Here is a 15,334-nt window from a genome sequence, read left to right on the forward strand (position 1 = left end):
CCCCTTCCCCTCTGTTGGGGCCCTTGGATTCTCCCCCAGCATCCCAAGCTCTGCCCAGGTTTTGGCTGGATCACCTGGAAAACCCCTGATGTGTACAGGCAGAAACATCTGGAAGAAAGGGATGGACGCAGGGCATGCTTTCTGACAGCTATTGGGAAAATTCCCAAAACTGGGACCGCGGAATCCTATCTCTGGTGCAGTGGCACCCCACTGCCCTCAATAAAAGGGATCACATACATCCTGGCTTGTCCCTCAGGCCAGTCCGTGTAGGGAGAACACATCTGTCTTTTCACTTGCTGTGCGTTTTGGCTGTTCCCTTGCATGTCCAAGACTGGGATGTTGGGGTCTGTGTCATACATGCCCAGTCCCTGCCTGAGCCTGGCTCCTGGCTGCAGTGAGCTGCCTCAGCTCTCACATCTTGTATTTGCAGTTCAGCCACAAGAGGTGGACCCAGAGGATGAGGAGGATGACATCAAGGTATCTGCCTTGCCCCAGGACCTGAAAGAGCTGCTCCCCAGTGTGAAGGTCTGGTCAGACTGGATGCTTGGCCACCCGGACACCTGGAATCCTCCTCCGACCTCTCTCGAGCTCCCCAAACAGTACGTGCATCCTCTGGTCTGTCTTCTGGTGTCCGCTCCCTCACTGAGGTCCTTGTGCCACCTTTCCCCCTTGCTCACGCTTACTCCTGGCTGCGGCACTCTGATCTGAGCACCCAGGAGAGAATCACTGCGCAGGGGTTTTTTGGGGGGACGTACCACCCTTGGTGACACAGTGACTTCGTCACTGATGCTTGAGTGGGACTGAAGTGTCTCTGAGGGGGCCTGGTGGGTGCCCGTTGCTTCTGTGTGTTAGAAGACGGCCCATAAGCTGGACTTTTACTTTCTGCTTAGGATGTGTGTCTGCTTTTGTTGGGATACGTCTCCTTTACATGCTCTGCTGGCCCAGCCAGCTGAACAGGCAGGGCCTTCCTCTCTGCAAGAGGAAAGTCCATTTCCAGCACAAGCATTTTGTTGCCTTTTGTTGACTGAATCAGGCCAACCTTGGTTGGGCTGGGCTGGCCTGGAGCAGCCTGTCTGATCTTGGAGCTCCGAAAGTCACCTCCCTTTTGCTTCAGAAACAGCTTGTTTCTACCCCTGCAACTCACAGAAGGGTTAATTTTCTAAACTGCCTGATTCCAGCCCATTAGTCCATAATGCGGACTAGGCAATTTGCATATTTTTGGACAGAAAATCGAGTGAAGGGGCCAAGTATGGAGTATGCGAAACAGTGTCTGAGCATGCTCTGTAGCTGCTTTCCCGCAGGATTTTCCATCTGCCTCCGGTACTCCGGATCCAGAGCCTGAAATCACGTCTTATTGTTAATCCAAAGGAGCCAGAACCCAGGGTGATGGGAAGGCGCATTAAGAGTAATCCAGCAAAGTGGCTTAACCATTAATGGGTCCCCGCTCCGTGCGTCAGGTCCAGTCCTGCTCTCCTAGTTTATTGCCTCTTACTCCAGTTCTTTTTCATTTGGCTGAGGAAATGGAAATCTCACACAGGAAGTTCTGGGCCTCATTTTGTGGAGATGGAGTCTGTTTTCTGTTTGTCGGCTGCTCGGTGTGGGACCGCTGCCTGCTCATGTGAACTGCTGCCCATCTTTGGGCAGGAACTCAAACTGGGATCTGTCACGTGAGCCCACATGCACCAATCCCCCCTTCCCCTCGCGCTGCCTGCACAGGGAGCCGCTGAGCCCTTGGCGACGGGCAGCCTCGAGATGGAATTTCTGATTGGGTTCACACAGCCAGCGCTCGGCGCCTTCCCCGGGATGAGCTGCCTCCCCCTCCTGCGGGGCGCGGGGCTGTGTCCCCCCTGGGCTGCGGGAGCAGGTGCCGGCTCCCGCTCGTCCATGGAGGCGGGAGAAGGTAGCGGTGGCAGCCCACCCCGTGGCATGGTGGCGTGGGGCTCTTTGGGGAGCGGTGGGTATGGATTGGGGGGCTCCTCTCCGCAAGGTCCTGGTCTGCTCAGTTGAGGAATGAGGGTCTTCATCTTGTAGCAGAGGCCCAACTGCTTCCCCACCTTGCTCTCTCCATGGAGGGTGGCTGAGCAGCCCCTCGTGTCCCACCCATGCCCTTCTTCTGGGACATGGGTATCCCTCCTTCTGTTGGCTCCCAGCTTCTCCACCCTGGTGCTCTTTGGCTCACGAGGAGCCTCTGTTTTATCCACGGTGAGGAGACAAGTTGCTGTTTCAGCCCAGACCTCTTGTGTTGACCCAGCATTGCTGGGTGTTGGGGCTCCAGGGCTCTGGGACAGCAGCAGCTGAGCTTCCCTGGAGATGGGGGTAGTGATGAGTAGCAGGGAACCAGCTCCGCTCTTGGACACAAACTGGGACTTGCAACGTTTTCCCTAGAGGTGGGAAAGGAAAAAGGAAGCACTGGATTACTGTTTCAGCTCTCTATTGACACAAGCCTGCTGTCTGGCCTGGGGCTGTTCAATAACCAGGTAGAGTCACCCAGCACGAGGGTTTACATGGGAGGAGCTTCAAAGAAGTTTAGAAGTAAAACGTGGGTCAGAGCAGCAGGCGTGTTGGAGTAAGCCAAAGTTTATGGGCAGGGTGAGCTCAAGAGCAGGGGGAACGTGTGAGGAGCAAGTGCAGATGCCAAGTTGCAGAACTGATTAAGGGACCTGTGCCGTTTCATGCGTGTTCTGTGCCTCAGAGCAGTGGGATGTGCCGTGAGGTCCCCACCAGTGCCAGTGGAGAAGCTGGTTGGACATGCTGAGACCACCTCCCAGCGCACTGCAGGCATGGCTTTCATTGCCCCTCATGATGGTGTGGGCACAGAAAAGGGACAGTAAAAAAGCCCTAAAGCACAGAAGCATCCTGCAAGGATGCCCTGAATATGCTAAACCTTCTGGAAAAACCAGGCCCTGTACCCACCTGGCAGCCCACTAGGAGCAAAGGCCTGGCCCAGAGCTTGCATCAAAGTGCAGCTCGTCTGGGGCCAGTGCTGCTGCCAGAATGACGGCCTGGGCTCAGGGCCAGCGGGGCAGCTTGTCAAGACTCTGCCAGAGCCCAGGGCCTGGGCTGAACATCCCAAGGCCTCTGCTTGCGCTGCGTTCGCCATGTTCACGATCGCTCGTTCTTAGTGAGGGAGAGAGCTGGGGGACTTTGAGAACGTCTAAACTCAGCCCAGCTGTGGCAGTTGGTTTATTGCTTTCAGCTGGTACTTGAACCCGGGTCCTGGTCTTGGAGTCTTTCCCAGGTTTAATCCCCGGAGCTTTCTCTGCAGCTGTATGACACTGCGCTGACCCCGAATGAGGATAGGAAAATAGAAACGGTGCCAAGCCAGAGTCTCTTTTTCATTTGGAGTCTGGCTGTCTGCCCATGACCAGGGTTACATAATGGGAAACATAGCTGGGGCTCTGGAGAGCCCGCGTTTCACCACGCTGCCCAGACCTTCGCGTTCTGATGCTATATATCTTCCTAATTGTAGCTCGGATGCATTTATCACACTGCTGGATTTGAGTCCTTACAATAAAAAAAAAAAAAAAAACCCACACCAAATTCCTTAGCTTGCTGCTTTCCCCCTTGGACAGAGGCGGAGGGAAAGGTGTGAGGGGTGAGCGCTGCTGAAACCCGGCGTGCGGCTGCGAGCCACGCAGGAGTAGGCTCTGCAGAGTGGGATGGGAGGCTTGGGAGGCTGCATCTTTGGGGTCCTTTTCTTGGTAGGGGCTTGGAAATGGATCCTGGCTCCTGGCAGGCATTCTCTTCCTAGCTGGGGGGTTCAGCAGTCCCAAATTCAACCTGAATGAGAAGCTAAACCTTTCCCCAGAACCACCCTTCTTGGTCTAGCGTGCTCACCCAGCTCTTAGCCACGTCTGCGTGGTCACCATGGCTCCGGGGGTGCACTGGGACGTGTTTTCCAGGCCAGAAGGCCACAGAGAGGTGACAGATGGCCTAGATCCCTCCCTTGGGGCTGCTGTGCATATCTGAGAGGTGGAAGGTGTCCTTCCCCTGTGCCTATTTGGACAAGGGGCTCAGCAAGCTTTCCGTGGCAATTTTCTCAGGTGTTTCCAGAACAGAAACTAAGCCTGACCATGGACATCTCTGCTTCAGAGCAGCGGTGTCCTGTGGCTTGGAGATTGTGTGTCTGGATCAGATGTTCCCAGGTCTTCTAGCAGCAAGCAACAGTCACTTCTGTATCTTAAAATTAATTTATATCTGCATGTTTCATGGCAAACATTGCGTTGAAGTCTGAGCATTTAAAGCAGTTGCACTGCCATGCAACTGGGTTGGAGAAGCATCTTTCGGACCAAACATTCCCAGAAGTAGTTTGCAGAGATTAGGGTGTAAAAGGAGGGAGACCTGGGGCGAGGGGAGCAGAGTGGATCTCCTAAGGCAGAGATATTAGCAGCACATGGGGTGCGAGGCAGATCTCCAGGGAGGCTGGTGTCATCCAAGTGAACCCATCTCTTTTTGGGACATACGGCTGTGAAGAGGGTAAAGAGGTCTGGGCGGGGGAAAGATGAGCTTCTCCTTGCTCTACTTTGTTGCCACAATGAATCCGTTGCTAAATGAAGCGCACGAAACGATGGGGAAGCCACTGGCTAGACAGACAAACTGCCGCAGGGCTGACCCTGGCAAATCTGTGCTCCTTCCACGCTGGAGCGAAGGGCCTCTCGGTTTGTGGAGACTGTCTGCAAGCATTTAAAAATGGTTAATTTAAACCAAGTATTAAATTAAATCCAAAAGCTCTGAGCACATTCTAGAGCTTACCTTCCCAGAGAGATCTGCCAGATCGCTCTCATCACATTGCTCTTGCGGAGAAGTGTCACTGAGATGGCAGCTCCCACTGGGAGAGATGGACAGAGTCTTGGACAGGGGTGCCAAGACCTTGCTGGAGTTTGCCGGAGACTAAATGGAAAATCCCTTTTGCAGATTTCAGCCTTAGTTAGTAATGCTGGCCACCAGAGTTTCCCTATCGAGACATCAAAGCGAGGATTCAAAGGTGTCTCAGTAGTGTAAACCTGGCTGAGAATGAAGGTAAAGTCGAGCAAAGCAGAAGCCAAAAGTCTCCGTGGAGAAGGGGGCTGTGGCAAAGCAGAGGCTGGCTGGGAGGAGACTGCACCTCTCCTGGGGAGGAGAGCATCCCTCTAGCTCTGAAAGCAGATTCTGGGGAGAGGAATGGGTTTATGGGTGCCCGGCTGGCCAAAGGGACCATGTGCAGGGCAGAGTGGGGGAAATAATTGGTGCCACAGGACAGAGGGGGACAGCTGTGTCTGAGTCCCAGAGAAGGTTGGTGAACACCTCTTGGGAAGAGCTCGCACCACCACGCCCTTTTGTTTCTTGCAGAGGAGCAGCTTGTAGTTCAGCTTCCCCTGGGCTGGGAGACAGGACACTCAGGAGGAGGCTGCAGAGCACTTTGTAGGGCAGTGCAGGAGCTGGGGTGGGCACCGGGAGCCAGTGGGTGCGTGTCGCCTGGCCCCGGGAGCACGCGAGCCCGAGGCATTGGCCATCTGCACAGCAGCGCGGCTCTCGGCGGCTGGGGAGCACAATGCAGGGCTTCTTCTGCGCCGCGCTTTCCGGGTTTGTTCTGCAGCTGTGGAGTTTGAATGTTAGTGTTTAAACAAGCTGGTATTACACAGGAAATGGCCACCTCCACAGGCCCCCGCAGGCTTGTAACATGGGGTCATTGTGCTTGATATTAATCACCAGGCAGCCCGCGCCCCTGGTGAAGATGGTGGCTTATGCCGGAGCGCCACGCGGCACCACGACCGGCAGGGCTTCGGTGAGCATCCTGCTCGCCCCGACACCCTCTCCTCTCCCCCTAGTCTGGTGCATGCCCTTTGCATGTGGTGATGCGTCCCCATCGTGGGCACCCGCCTTTGCCAGGAGCCGTCCTCCCACAGACCCGGCCTCGCCGGGGCCACGCTCCAGCCCGCGCGCACTTGTGCGGTGCTCTCGCCGTCGCCTGGCCGGGCTGCGTCCTGTCGGCGTGCAGCTGGGCTGCGCTCACACTGACAGCTACATTAAACCTGGAATCCTGAGGCAATAAAAAAGAAATTAACTCTTATTTTTTTTTCCTGTCCTAGTGGAATAAGCAAATGTAAATGTGTCTGTGGGGAAGGGAATGAACCCCCGTTCTGAGGAAAGACCTCGCGCTAACCCTCTTCTCGCTTCCTCGGTTAAAAGCTCTGGGAGCCTCGTCCCTGTACCTGGGAGCTGCGTGCCTGGGCTTGGCCTTAGTAATTCAGGGCCTCCCTCTGCAGAGGGACGCCAGAGCCATGGCACGGTGCGTACACAGCGCTTCCAAGCACCTGGGCCTGCCTTGGCTTTGCAGGGAGGCTCCGGCACCGCAGCGCCGTTGGGTGACATAAGCCAGAAACACCTGGAGGTGGCCGCAGGGAGAAGGTTGTCCTGGGAAGTGGCAGCAGGGAGAAGGTGCCTGACAGGGCTCCTGAGTGTTGTGTGACCTTCTAGGGCGAGTGCACATCCCAGCAGGAGATCCGCGGGGCCGTACAGTGTCAGCACGAGCTGTTAGTCCTCGCTGGCTTTGCTCATGGGTAGCAGCGAGTAAATGATCTTGGTGGTGCCAGTGCTGGGAGATGAACTGCAGAGGAGGAGCTGCACCCGCGGGGAAAGCAGAAAATTGTCAGACTCTCTCTCTGCAGTGCTACCTCTGCGTCGCAGGAGAAAATCAGAGCAGAAACGCCAACACCACCGTCTTTGTTGGCTTTTTGCAGGCTCTGCAGGGTGCTGTATGTGAGAGGTGCTGCCCAGCTGCCGCAGGGTTATGTGGGGTTGCGCTACAGCATGATCTTGCTACCTGGGGAGCCAGCACAGCCTGTGGTTTGACTGAAGGAAGCCCAGGGTGGAAACCTAACACATCCAGTGCAACTAACAGATGTGGCAGGGGACTGTGAAGCTGTAGGGAGCTGGAGATGAAGGGGACAGAGTGACAGGGACTGCTCCTGTGCTCGGAGGGTGGTGAGGTGCTGCCCTGCCTGGCAGCGCTGCCAGAGGGGCTGGGGGAGAGGAGAGGGGACTGCTGGGCTGGGTGGCTGTGAGGGTGTTAGCAGCGTCAGCCCCATGACTGTTAGCATGGCATTTTCCTGACATTGGGTGCCAAGCGCCAGGGAGGGAGATGGCTCCCTGCACTCCATCTGTGCTGTTCCTTCACCCCCCTACCACCCTGCCCCAGCATCCTACTGCTGCCCTCTGCCTTCCTCCCACCCTCACTGGTCACCTCCATCCTCTGCCTGCAGCTCTGTTTCTTGGGGAATACACGCAGGGTCTTTGCAATGTGTTTCTTCCCCTTTTCCTCCACCCTGGTCCCCTGCACCTGGTTGTTTCAGCCCCCTGGGAACATCCTCTGCATCGATGCCCGTCCCCAACACCCCAGTGCGCTCCTTCCCCAGCTCTCTCCCCGTTCCTTTCCCCCACTGATGCCTGCAGCCTCTGCACCTCCTTCCTCCACGCCGAGCCCTCGTCGCAGCCCGCGCTGGCGGGGCCCCACCAGTGCTATGTGACCGGACTCAGGCAGCCGAGCCCAGTTGCCAGCAGGGCACTGGGGGAGGGCTGAGCCTCCCAAGCCCTGTGCATCTCCCATGGGCAGAGCTCGCCTTGGAGGTGGCCCAGAGCAGCCCTATCACATCCGGTGCTTGTCTCTGCAGCCCGGGCCGGAGGATAAACTATCAGGGCTGTGGGGCAGTGGATCATTCCTCTTATTATTTTCTTCTTTTGCAGATAGGGGTCGTGGAAAGTTCAGTTCCTTTTAACCCTCGCAGCTCTGTTTATTTTCCAGCTGGTAGCACAAACGCAGCGTTTCCCATTACATCACAAAGGGCCTCGGACAGATCCCTCCGAAAAACGTGTTGCAACTGTTTATTTTTTTCCATATTTAAACATTTCTGACAGCCAGACCTGGCTGAGCCAAGCGATGGAGCTTTGTGAATGAACCCAGCTCCTGGTGTCTGTGCCCAGAGGGCTTTGAAGGACCTATTCTCCTCTGCAGTGTGCGGGCTGGGGCTGGCTTAGGGACGTGGGCGACTCTGCGTTACATGTGTGCTGATTACGTGCCGGGCTTTGATTAATGGCTCCTCATTCTGCCTGGCTCCCAGGACGCTCTTGAAAACAAGATGTTTCATTTCAGTGTGCTTTCCTGGTACATTGATTCCCGTAAATAACCGAGTGCAGACTCTGTCCACCTGGAGCAGTTCAAAGAGCAGGGGGCCTCCCTCCAGCCCCAGGCTGCCTCGGGCCGCACCGGTCACTGCTGCACCCCTGGTGATGCTGGCTTCCCTGGGCTTTTTGGTGCCACAGAGGTGTGGGGTGCAGGAGCAGCTCTCCTTATGGCCACCAGAAGCAGCTTAGCCCCAGTTTCCCCTCTTTCCTGCTTTTGTCCCAGCTTACACACTAAAAACCCCCTATCAGGGTGCTTTTAGAAAAAGGGGGAAGAAATGCAGCACAAGGCAGCCTGGTCGCCTGTAAGTGCCCCCTGTACTTGTTGCCTGCTTCCCACGCAGTGGCCCTCTCTGAGGTGCTGGGCTCTCCCCAGGGTGTGCTCAGCACTGGGGACGCGTGATGGGGATGTGTGGAGAGCAGTCCAGGGCTGCTGGTGGCCTTGTGTTCGCACCCGGCTCCCCGCACGTCACTGCTGGTCCAGGAAGGTGAGACACCACAGAGGCAGCTTTGCAGGTCACTTGCGAGTGTTGAAACTGTGTCCAGAAGCAAAACACGGCTTAACCCCCCCTGTGGCTGAGGTTTAACTAAAAAAAAATCTCTGTGCTTTAGAGCGTGGCTGCAGCATGTGGTCACAGCAGATAACAGCTGTGCAAAGGAGAGGGTACCCCAGGCTGGGCTAGAGCCCCCCCAGGTACCTCTTCTGCCCCGACAGCAGTGTGGGTGTTCTCTCCTCCCAGCAGGCTTTAAAATTGAGTAACAAGCATCATTTTTCCCATCTGGAATGAGCTGGGTTCCTGCTGGCACTGCACGGGGAAGCTGCGGGCAGTGGTGGGCAGAGCAGCGGGAAGGGCACGATCCTGGGAGCCGTCCCTGTCCGGGGAGACGGGGTGGTCGGTCTCAGCGCTGGCGGGCGAGGGCTACAAGCCCTCCTGGGTTCGGTGCCAACGCAGCTGCGCCTGGAGCCCTCCCGGTGGGGTAGGTTAGCAGCGGTGGTGGCGTGCCTCGCCTCGCCTCACCTCTCTGGTATTCACTGCAGCATTGCAGGCAACTCCCAACGCATTCCAGCCCCGAATTGCTCACGTCTCTCCTCGTTCTCCCAGGGTCTCAGTAGATGTGTGGGCGACGCTGGCTGACTTCTGTAACATACTGACCACAGTGAATCAGTCGGAGGTGCCCTTGTACAAGGACCCAGATGACAACCTTGCCCTGCTTAGCCTGGAAGAGGATCGGCTGCTCTCGGGCTTCGTTCCCCTGCTGGTCGCCCCCCAGGAGCCCTGCTACGTGGAGAGGACCTCGGACAAGGTCAGCAGTAGGCCAAACATCCCCCCTTGATTCCTCCAGACTTTTATTCTTGGGAAGTTTTCTGTGCAAACGGAACACGATTAAGTCATTGAGAAGGGTGTTAAGGGAAAATATCGACCTTTCAGCCGCTGACATCCAGCTCTGTGTCATGAAAACCCCTCTCGACTTCCTCTGGTGTGTGTGTGCTCGCTGGCATGTTGTATATACGATCATTTCCTCACTTGTTTAAATAGTGCAGCTTGTGTTGGCAGTGCTCTCAGTGCACTCCAAATGGTTTGCATCATGCTTAAAGCACCCTCCCCCTCCCCCCGGCCACAAAACTCTGCCTTAGGAAGGCAGCCAGGACTTTTTTCCTTCTCTAAAGAGGAGAGTGATAAATAGGTGACTAGAGAGAAGCAGACACCATGTGTTAACGTACAAAAGGCTTTTAGGAATATGAAGCATTCCCCACTGCCCGCTCTCTATTTTCCTTTCTTTGCTCTAGGAGCCCATTCTAGCCTGAACTTTCCTTTGGCTGTTTGTTTTTAGAATAATGAAATCAGTTCCCTTGTTGATGTGGGGTTTTGGGTCTGCTCTCTGCCACCACCTGGCCAGAAGGGACCTGGGGGCTGCACTTGGATAACGTGTCTGAACCTGATGGGGGATGGAAGAGGCACAATGGCATTTGTTTTGCACGCCCTTGGAGGCACAGCAGGATAAGAGTGGCTCTCAACAGTTTCCTGCTTGGAGGCAGAATCGCAGCACCAGAAACGCTGCTCATCTGGGAAGCTGCGGTGTCGCCTCCCTGAGTGGTTGGTGCCATGAGAGGAGAAGTGGAGATGCAGAGGCTGGTTTCTGTGGAGAGTTTGCATGTGACGGTGGCAACATGTCTTCCCGTGTGCCACTTCTTCTTGATATTTTCCTGAAATGACGGTGAGAAATTTAGAACCTTTGCCGCAGAGGGACCTGAGAGGTGCAAATTTGTGTTTCACTTCTCTCTGCCCAGCCCATGCTCACAGCACTGCCCACAGCACAGGAGCACGGGGTGCTGCTGAAACCGAGACCTCTCCCAGTTTGGGGAAGCACCTTAGTCCAGGAATTCACTGTGGAAGAATGGATTTTCAAGGCTCTGTTTGAAGGGGTTAAAATAACAGGCATGCAGTTGCCATTGCTGCCCTAAGGTCACCTGTTCGCCCAGTGTGTGTTGTGGCCTCCCTGGGGTTCTGCTGGTGACAGTCCTGGTGCCCCACTCTCTACGCAGCGACTCTCCCCCGCAGCCACAAACCAGAGCCCCCAGCAGGCAGGTGAGGTGGCTGAGCAGCTCCGTCTGGTGCCCCATAATGTGAGGGAGGGGGTCGGTATTCCCTGAACTTTGCCTCTTCTAACCACACACTGGTTTATTCGGAGTGCCATCTACCTGCCCTGCCAGGCACTTGCAGTCATGTGTGTAAAAGTAAGAGATGTATCTTCGTCCTATAGCTACACCTGAGCTTCCAAGCCGTTTTATCCCTGTCCTGGCTCCATTTGGTGCTTTATAAAGAAACTGTACAACTCCACTGCTGGGAGCTGGTGCCCTTTGCTGCTCAGCAGCAGCCACCCAAGCATCCAGGATTATCCGGCGTGGTGGTACCAGCTCAGCTCTGCTGAAAAGGCCACACAGATCCCAGAGGGAAGGAGCCAGGCTTGGCTGTGTCTGTCTCCCCTTTCTTTATTTATTTTTTTTGCCACCTCTGTGGGCCTTGTTTGGTTTGAAAGTAGCTGACTTTGGAACCATAATCCCACCCAGCAGGCTGGGGTGTTCGCTCGTGTTTGTGCAGGTCTGAGCCCCTGTTGTGTGCCAGTTGTGTTGTGCCGTCTTCTGGTCTCTTCCTGACGCACCAAACACATCGCACAGAGGTAAACAGAGGAGCCCGCTGGTACCAGCACTACCCGGGACACGCTGAGCAGAAGCAACAGGTTCTGCAAGGTCTCTCCTCGATCCAGCACTGACCAGTGTTTTCATGAATGGTCAGACTGGTGAAACAGCAGGTGTGCATATTCGCTTTGCAGAGGGCACCCAAGAGGGTTAAGGGGAGGCCAGTGAGACAAAGCAGAGATCTCAAAAGCCTGACTTCCAAGAAGGGACTGGAAGAGCTGGAGCTTTTTAATCTAGAGGAAATTCAGGGAAAATGCAGTAAGCTGCTGCAGAGAGGAGTAGAACATGCTGTCCCTGAGTTCCATGCTGAAAAGTGCAGGAAGGAATGGGCATAAATTGCAGCAAAATAGGTTAAGACTAGGCTTTAGGAAAGGCTTCATACCTTTGGGTAGTTAAGCACTTGAAAGCAGACTCCTTAGCAGTTCTGCAGAATCTCTTCAGCCTTGGAGATTTTTAAAAGCCGGCTGGGTGGCTCTCTCGGGTACGGCTTGGGTGGAGGTGAACACCTTGGAAACGGAGGCAAAGTGACCTCTTTGGATGCTCCTACCCCATTTTCTGTGATTCAGTAGTGCTGTAGAAAAGGGACTGGAGTGGCAGCTGAGTCATTACAGTCAATTTATTCCACAAATCTTCTCCTTCAGCAGTATTAGTGAAGTGAATTATTTGACTCTCCGGAAGTGGGGGGGTTGTAGAAGGCAGTGCAGACAAGCCAGGAAGGTATAACCAAGAGACATGAACCTATATGCCTTTTATGAATGACTGTGAACAAGATACAAAAAGATACTTCCCTGCAAAGAAGCCCTTAGTCCAACTTAACCAGGGGATCCTTGTGTGTGGTCCCCACTCCACCATCTGCTCCCTGCCCTCCTTTTAGCGTGCAGAGCCCAGATGAGTCGAACTCCTCAGCAGATGCATCTCTGGGCTCTTGGCACTGGAAGGGCGGCGTGTCCGTGCTGAGCGTGGTGGCACGAGGGGATCTGTATCCCTGAGCCTCAACCAGGCCATGGCAGCGGGCACCACAGCAGAGCAGCTCTGTCTGGCATGCACCACATCCAGCCACGTTGCAGGAACTTTCCCATTTGCGTGCTCCTTGTTGGTTGCTGATTGACTGATCTGTGAGCAGGTGAGAATGGTTTTTCTATGCAGCAAGAACTGTTTTCCCTATACTCATTTTTCATTGCTTTTTAGCAGGAGTTATTTTTCTGCACCCAATTCCTTTCTCTTGTGTTCTCAGTCTTGGCCCAGTTTTCAGCCCAAGTTCCTGACAGTTTTTTGCTGGAGAGGCAAAGAAAATGTACTGCTTTTTATAGGGCACCCTGTGAATGTCTTGTGGGCTGGGAGGAGGGTTCTGGTCTGCCAAAGTGGCTCTGGGAATCTTGTGTGTTGCCTTTCCTGTCACTTGCATGGCTAGGAAGAGGCGCTTGGCTTTTTACTGCAAGGATAATATCTCACCTTGCTTGATGATGCTCTAAATCCTTACCCCATGCTTTTGCACCATAGGTTTTTAATGAGTTTGTAAAATTTCAGAGGAAAGGAATTTGTGGAAAGGCAAGACTGGAGAGTATTGGGCTTAAAATGGTGTTAGGTTATTGGCTCCACCAAGAGGATGGTTGTTTTGTAAGCTATATAGGACAAACACTGTGCTTCCCACTTCTTTTTGTTCTCCATGTCCCATTTAGCAGATGGAGTGCAGTATTCAGCCAGAGTTTCTCAGCAAGTTTTTGAGCATTTGGCCTGGCTCTTATTTTGAGTGAAAATGTTCTGACTCTGTTCGTTGCCATGAAGCTGTGCGTTCAGATTCCTGCTGGAGCCAGTGTGACACTTAGAGCTTCCCATCGTCTCTTGCACTGTCATTGAAGCAGTAACCAACAAAAGCTGGCTCCAGGGTGAGCATAACTTGGTGATGTTTTCCTGGGCGTATGTTGGGCAGATATCCATTGCAGCTTGTGTGATGGAACACCATCGAATGTACCAGTCAACAGCAAACTATGCAGCCTGGTGCCTGAGCTGTCAGACTGTGTCTGCAGCGTTTGCAGCCGGAGGAGACACTGCCAGGACCTCGCTCACCCAGCGTTGTACCCAAGGCAAGAGCCGGGAACAGCAGCGTGGCAGAGTTAAGGTTCAGGAAGAAGGAAGGTAACGACTGTGGATTCATCAGGTGGTGCGTGGTGCTGTGGGGGACTTGTAATGGAAAACACTTGGTCACACTGAGGTTACTGCAAGTCCTGGTGATGGTGCATCTGAGCTGTGCGTGGGTCTCTCTTGTGCAGCCCTGGGAACCTGGGGCATGGCCTGGTTTCCTCAGCGCTCACTGAATCCTGTCATCTGAGGAGCATCCTGCTCTGCAGTGGGCCCACGGAGCTGGTGGCAGGGCTGGAAGAGGGCTGCAGGTCACCCAGAGCTGAGCAGAGCAGGGAGATGCTTCTCTCTGCCGGCACAGAGCATCACTGATTGCCTGCATCCCTGCAGGCTCTGCCTGGGCTCGACCTGTGCGTCACCCGAGCCTGTGCCTGCAGCTCAGGCTCCGCCACATGCCCCAGCCAGGGAGATGTGGAGGAGAAAGTGTTAATGTCCCTTCCCACAATAAACCTCTCTGCATGGGGGGTCCTGAAACCTGAGCCTCTCTCTCCTCCCCCAGCCCTGACACACTTTAATAAAAGGTTTTTAAACGCCAATAAAAAGGCAGCAGCCCCAGCTCACCAGGTCCGGGGCCCAGGGTCCTTGGGAAGGCACTTCACAAATGTGTTTTTTGCATTTTCAGGCTTTTGGCTGGTGAATAAGATTGAGGAGAAATACTCCTTCCCCTGATAACAATACAGTGAGACGCAGGATCAGCAGTGTGTGGATTAAAACCAGACGGTGCATGATTAATACATATGCTTATAGGGCTAGTCACTGTGGTTCCCTCCTCTCAAACAGAAAGGCACTTTTTTTTTTCCCCCTCATGTGCATGCTCATGTGTGGAGTGGACTGTCTCAGATACTCACCGCTCAGCTAGTCTCAACCCTGTCTCACCTCACCAGGCAAATGAAAGCCCTAAAATGCAAGGCTCTGAAAAACAGCTAGCAATATTTTACTGCCCCAGACCTACAAACTGGTTACTGCTGGCTCCTCCAGCTCCAGGGTGGCCAGTTAGCTTCCCACACTTGGTGCCATTCTTGTTTCACAAGTACTTGCTTCCTGCTGTTTGCACTGCTCACCTGTCAGTGCAGATAGCCTAAAATCCAGGCTTTATTCTCTAATTGCCACAACATGCTGTAGATTTGCAGAGCTAGCAGCCTTTGAATTAGCTATTTAGGAGCTAGTTATTATTTAGGCTTGGGCTAAAATTAGTCCTGTCTTGTTATTCACTTCACTTATTTATGGTATTTCAGTCTTCTTAAGACTTGCAGATATCTCTTGGCAATGTGTAGTCATGTCTGATGCTTCTTGGAAAGGGAGCCCCAGGTTTGAAAGCCCAGGAGGAATAGCTGTTGGAGTGACCAGGCTCTGTCATGCCTCTAACCACCAGATGTTTTGTCCTTTCCGAGACCTCGTGACTCCTGGGATGCCAGGAATTAAATCCACATTAGAGTGGCCACACTACAGTGATTTTGGGAGGACTTCTTGCAAGGCATCAGAGGAAGGATAGCAAGACCAGGACTCTGAGAGCACAAACTCTTTGTAAGCAGAGAGAAAACCCCAGTGAGCAAATGTAACTGTTTTCTCAGCATCCTTTCCATATTCCCATTCCATAGCCTTGGAGCATCTCCCTCCAGCTGGCAGGCAAATGCACTCAGCCCATGAGAGTGAGAGCTTCCAGCTTGGAGTTTGGTCCAGAGAGGAAAAGGGAAACTGTGAGCAGAGCTCGGAGCCCCAAGTAAGAGAGTCCAAGGAGGAGTCATCCTTGAAAAACTCCTTCCATTCCTGCCTGCCTCGGTTTCCAAACAAGCAGTGAAAGATCCCTGCCACAGGCAGCCCTGCTCGGAGTGGGGACTT

General features: G+C 54.1%; 1 protein-coding gene across 2 annotated transcripts in view; it reads left to right on the top strand.

Annotated features, from left to right (window-relative positions):
• Positions 1 to 15,334, top strand: part of SMG6 (SMG6 nonsense mediated mRNA decay factor) — a 115,066-nt gene that overhangs the window by 55,892 nt on the left and 43,840 nt on the right. For both annotated transcript variants that reach the window (XM_074922841.1, XM_074922842.1), the window contains exons 12-13: positions 431 to 599; positions 9,261 to 9,462. In XM_074922841.1, coding sequence (XP_074778942.1) covers positions 431 to 599; positions 9,261 to 9,462 — 371 coding nt within the window. The remainder of the gene's footprint in view (positions 1 to 430; positions 600 to 9,260; positions 9,463 to 15,334) is intronic.

Source organism: Athene noctua, chromosome 19, assembly GCF_965140245.1.
Source record: "Athene noctua chromosome 19, bAthNoc1.hap1.1, whole genome shotgun sequence".
NCBI classification, from domain to species: domain Eukaryota; kingdom Metazoa; phylum Chordata; class Aves; order Strigiformes; family Strigidae; genus Athene; species Athene noctua.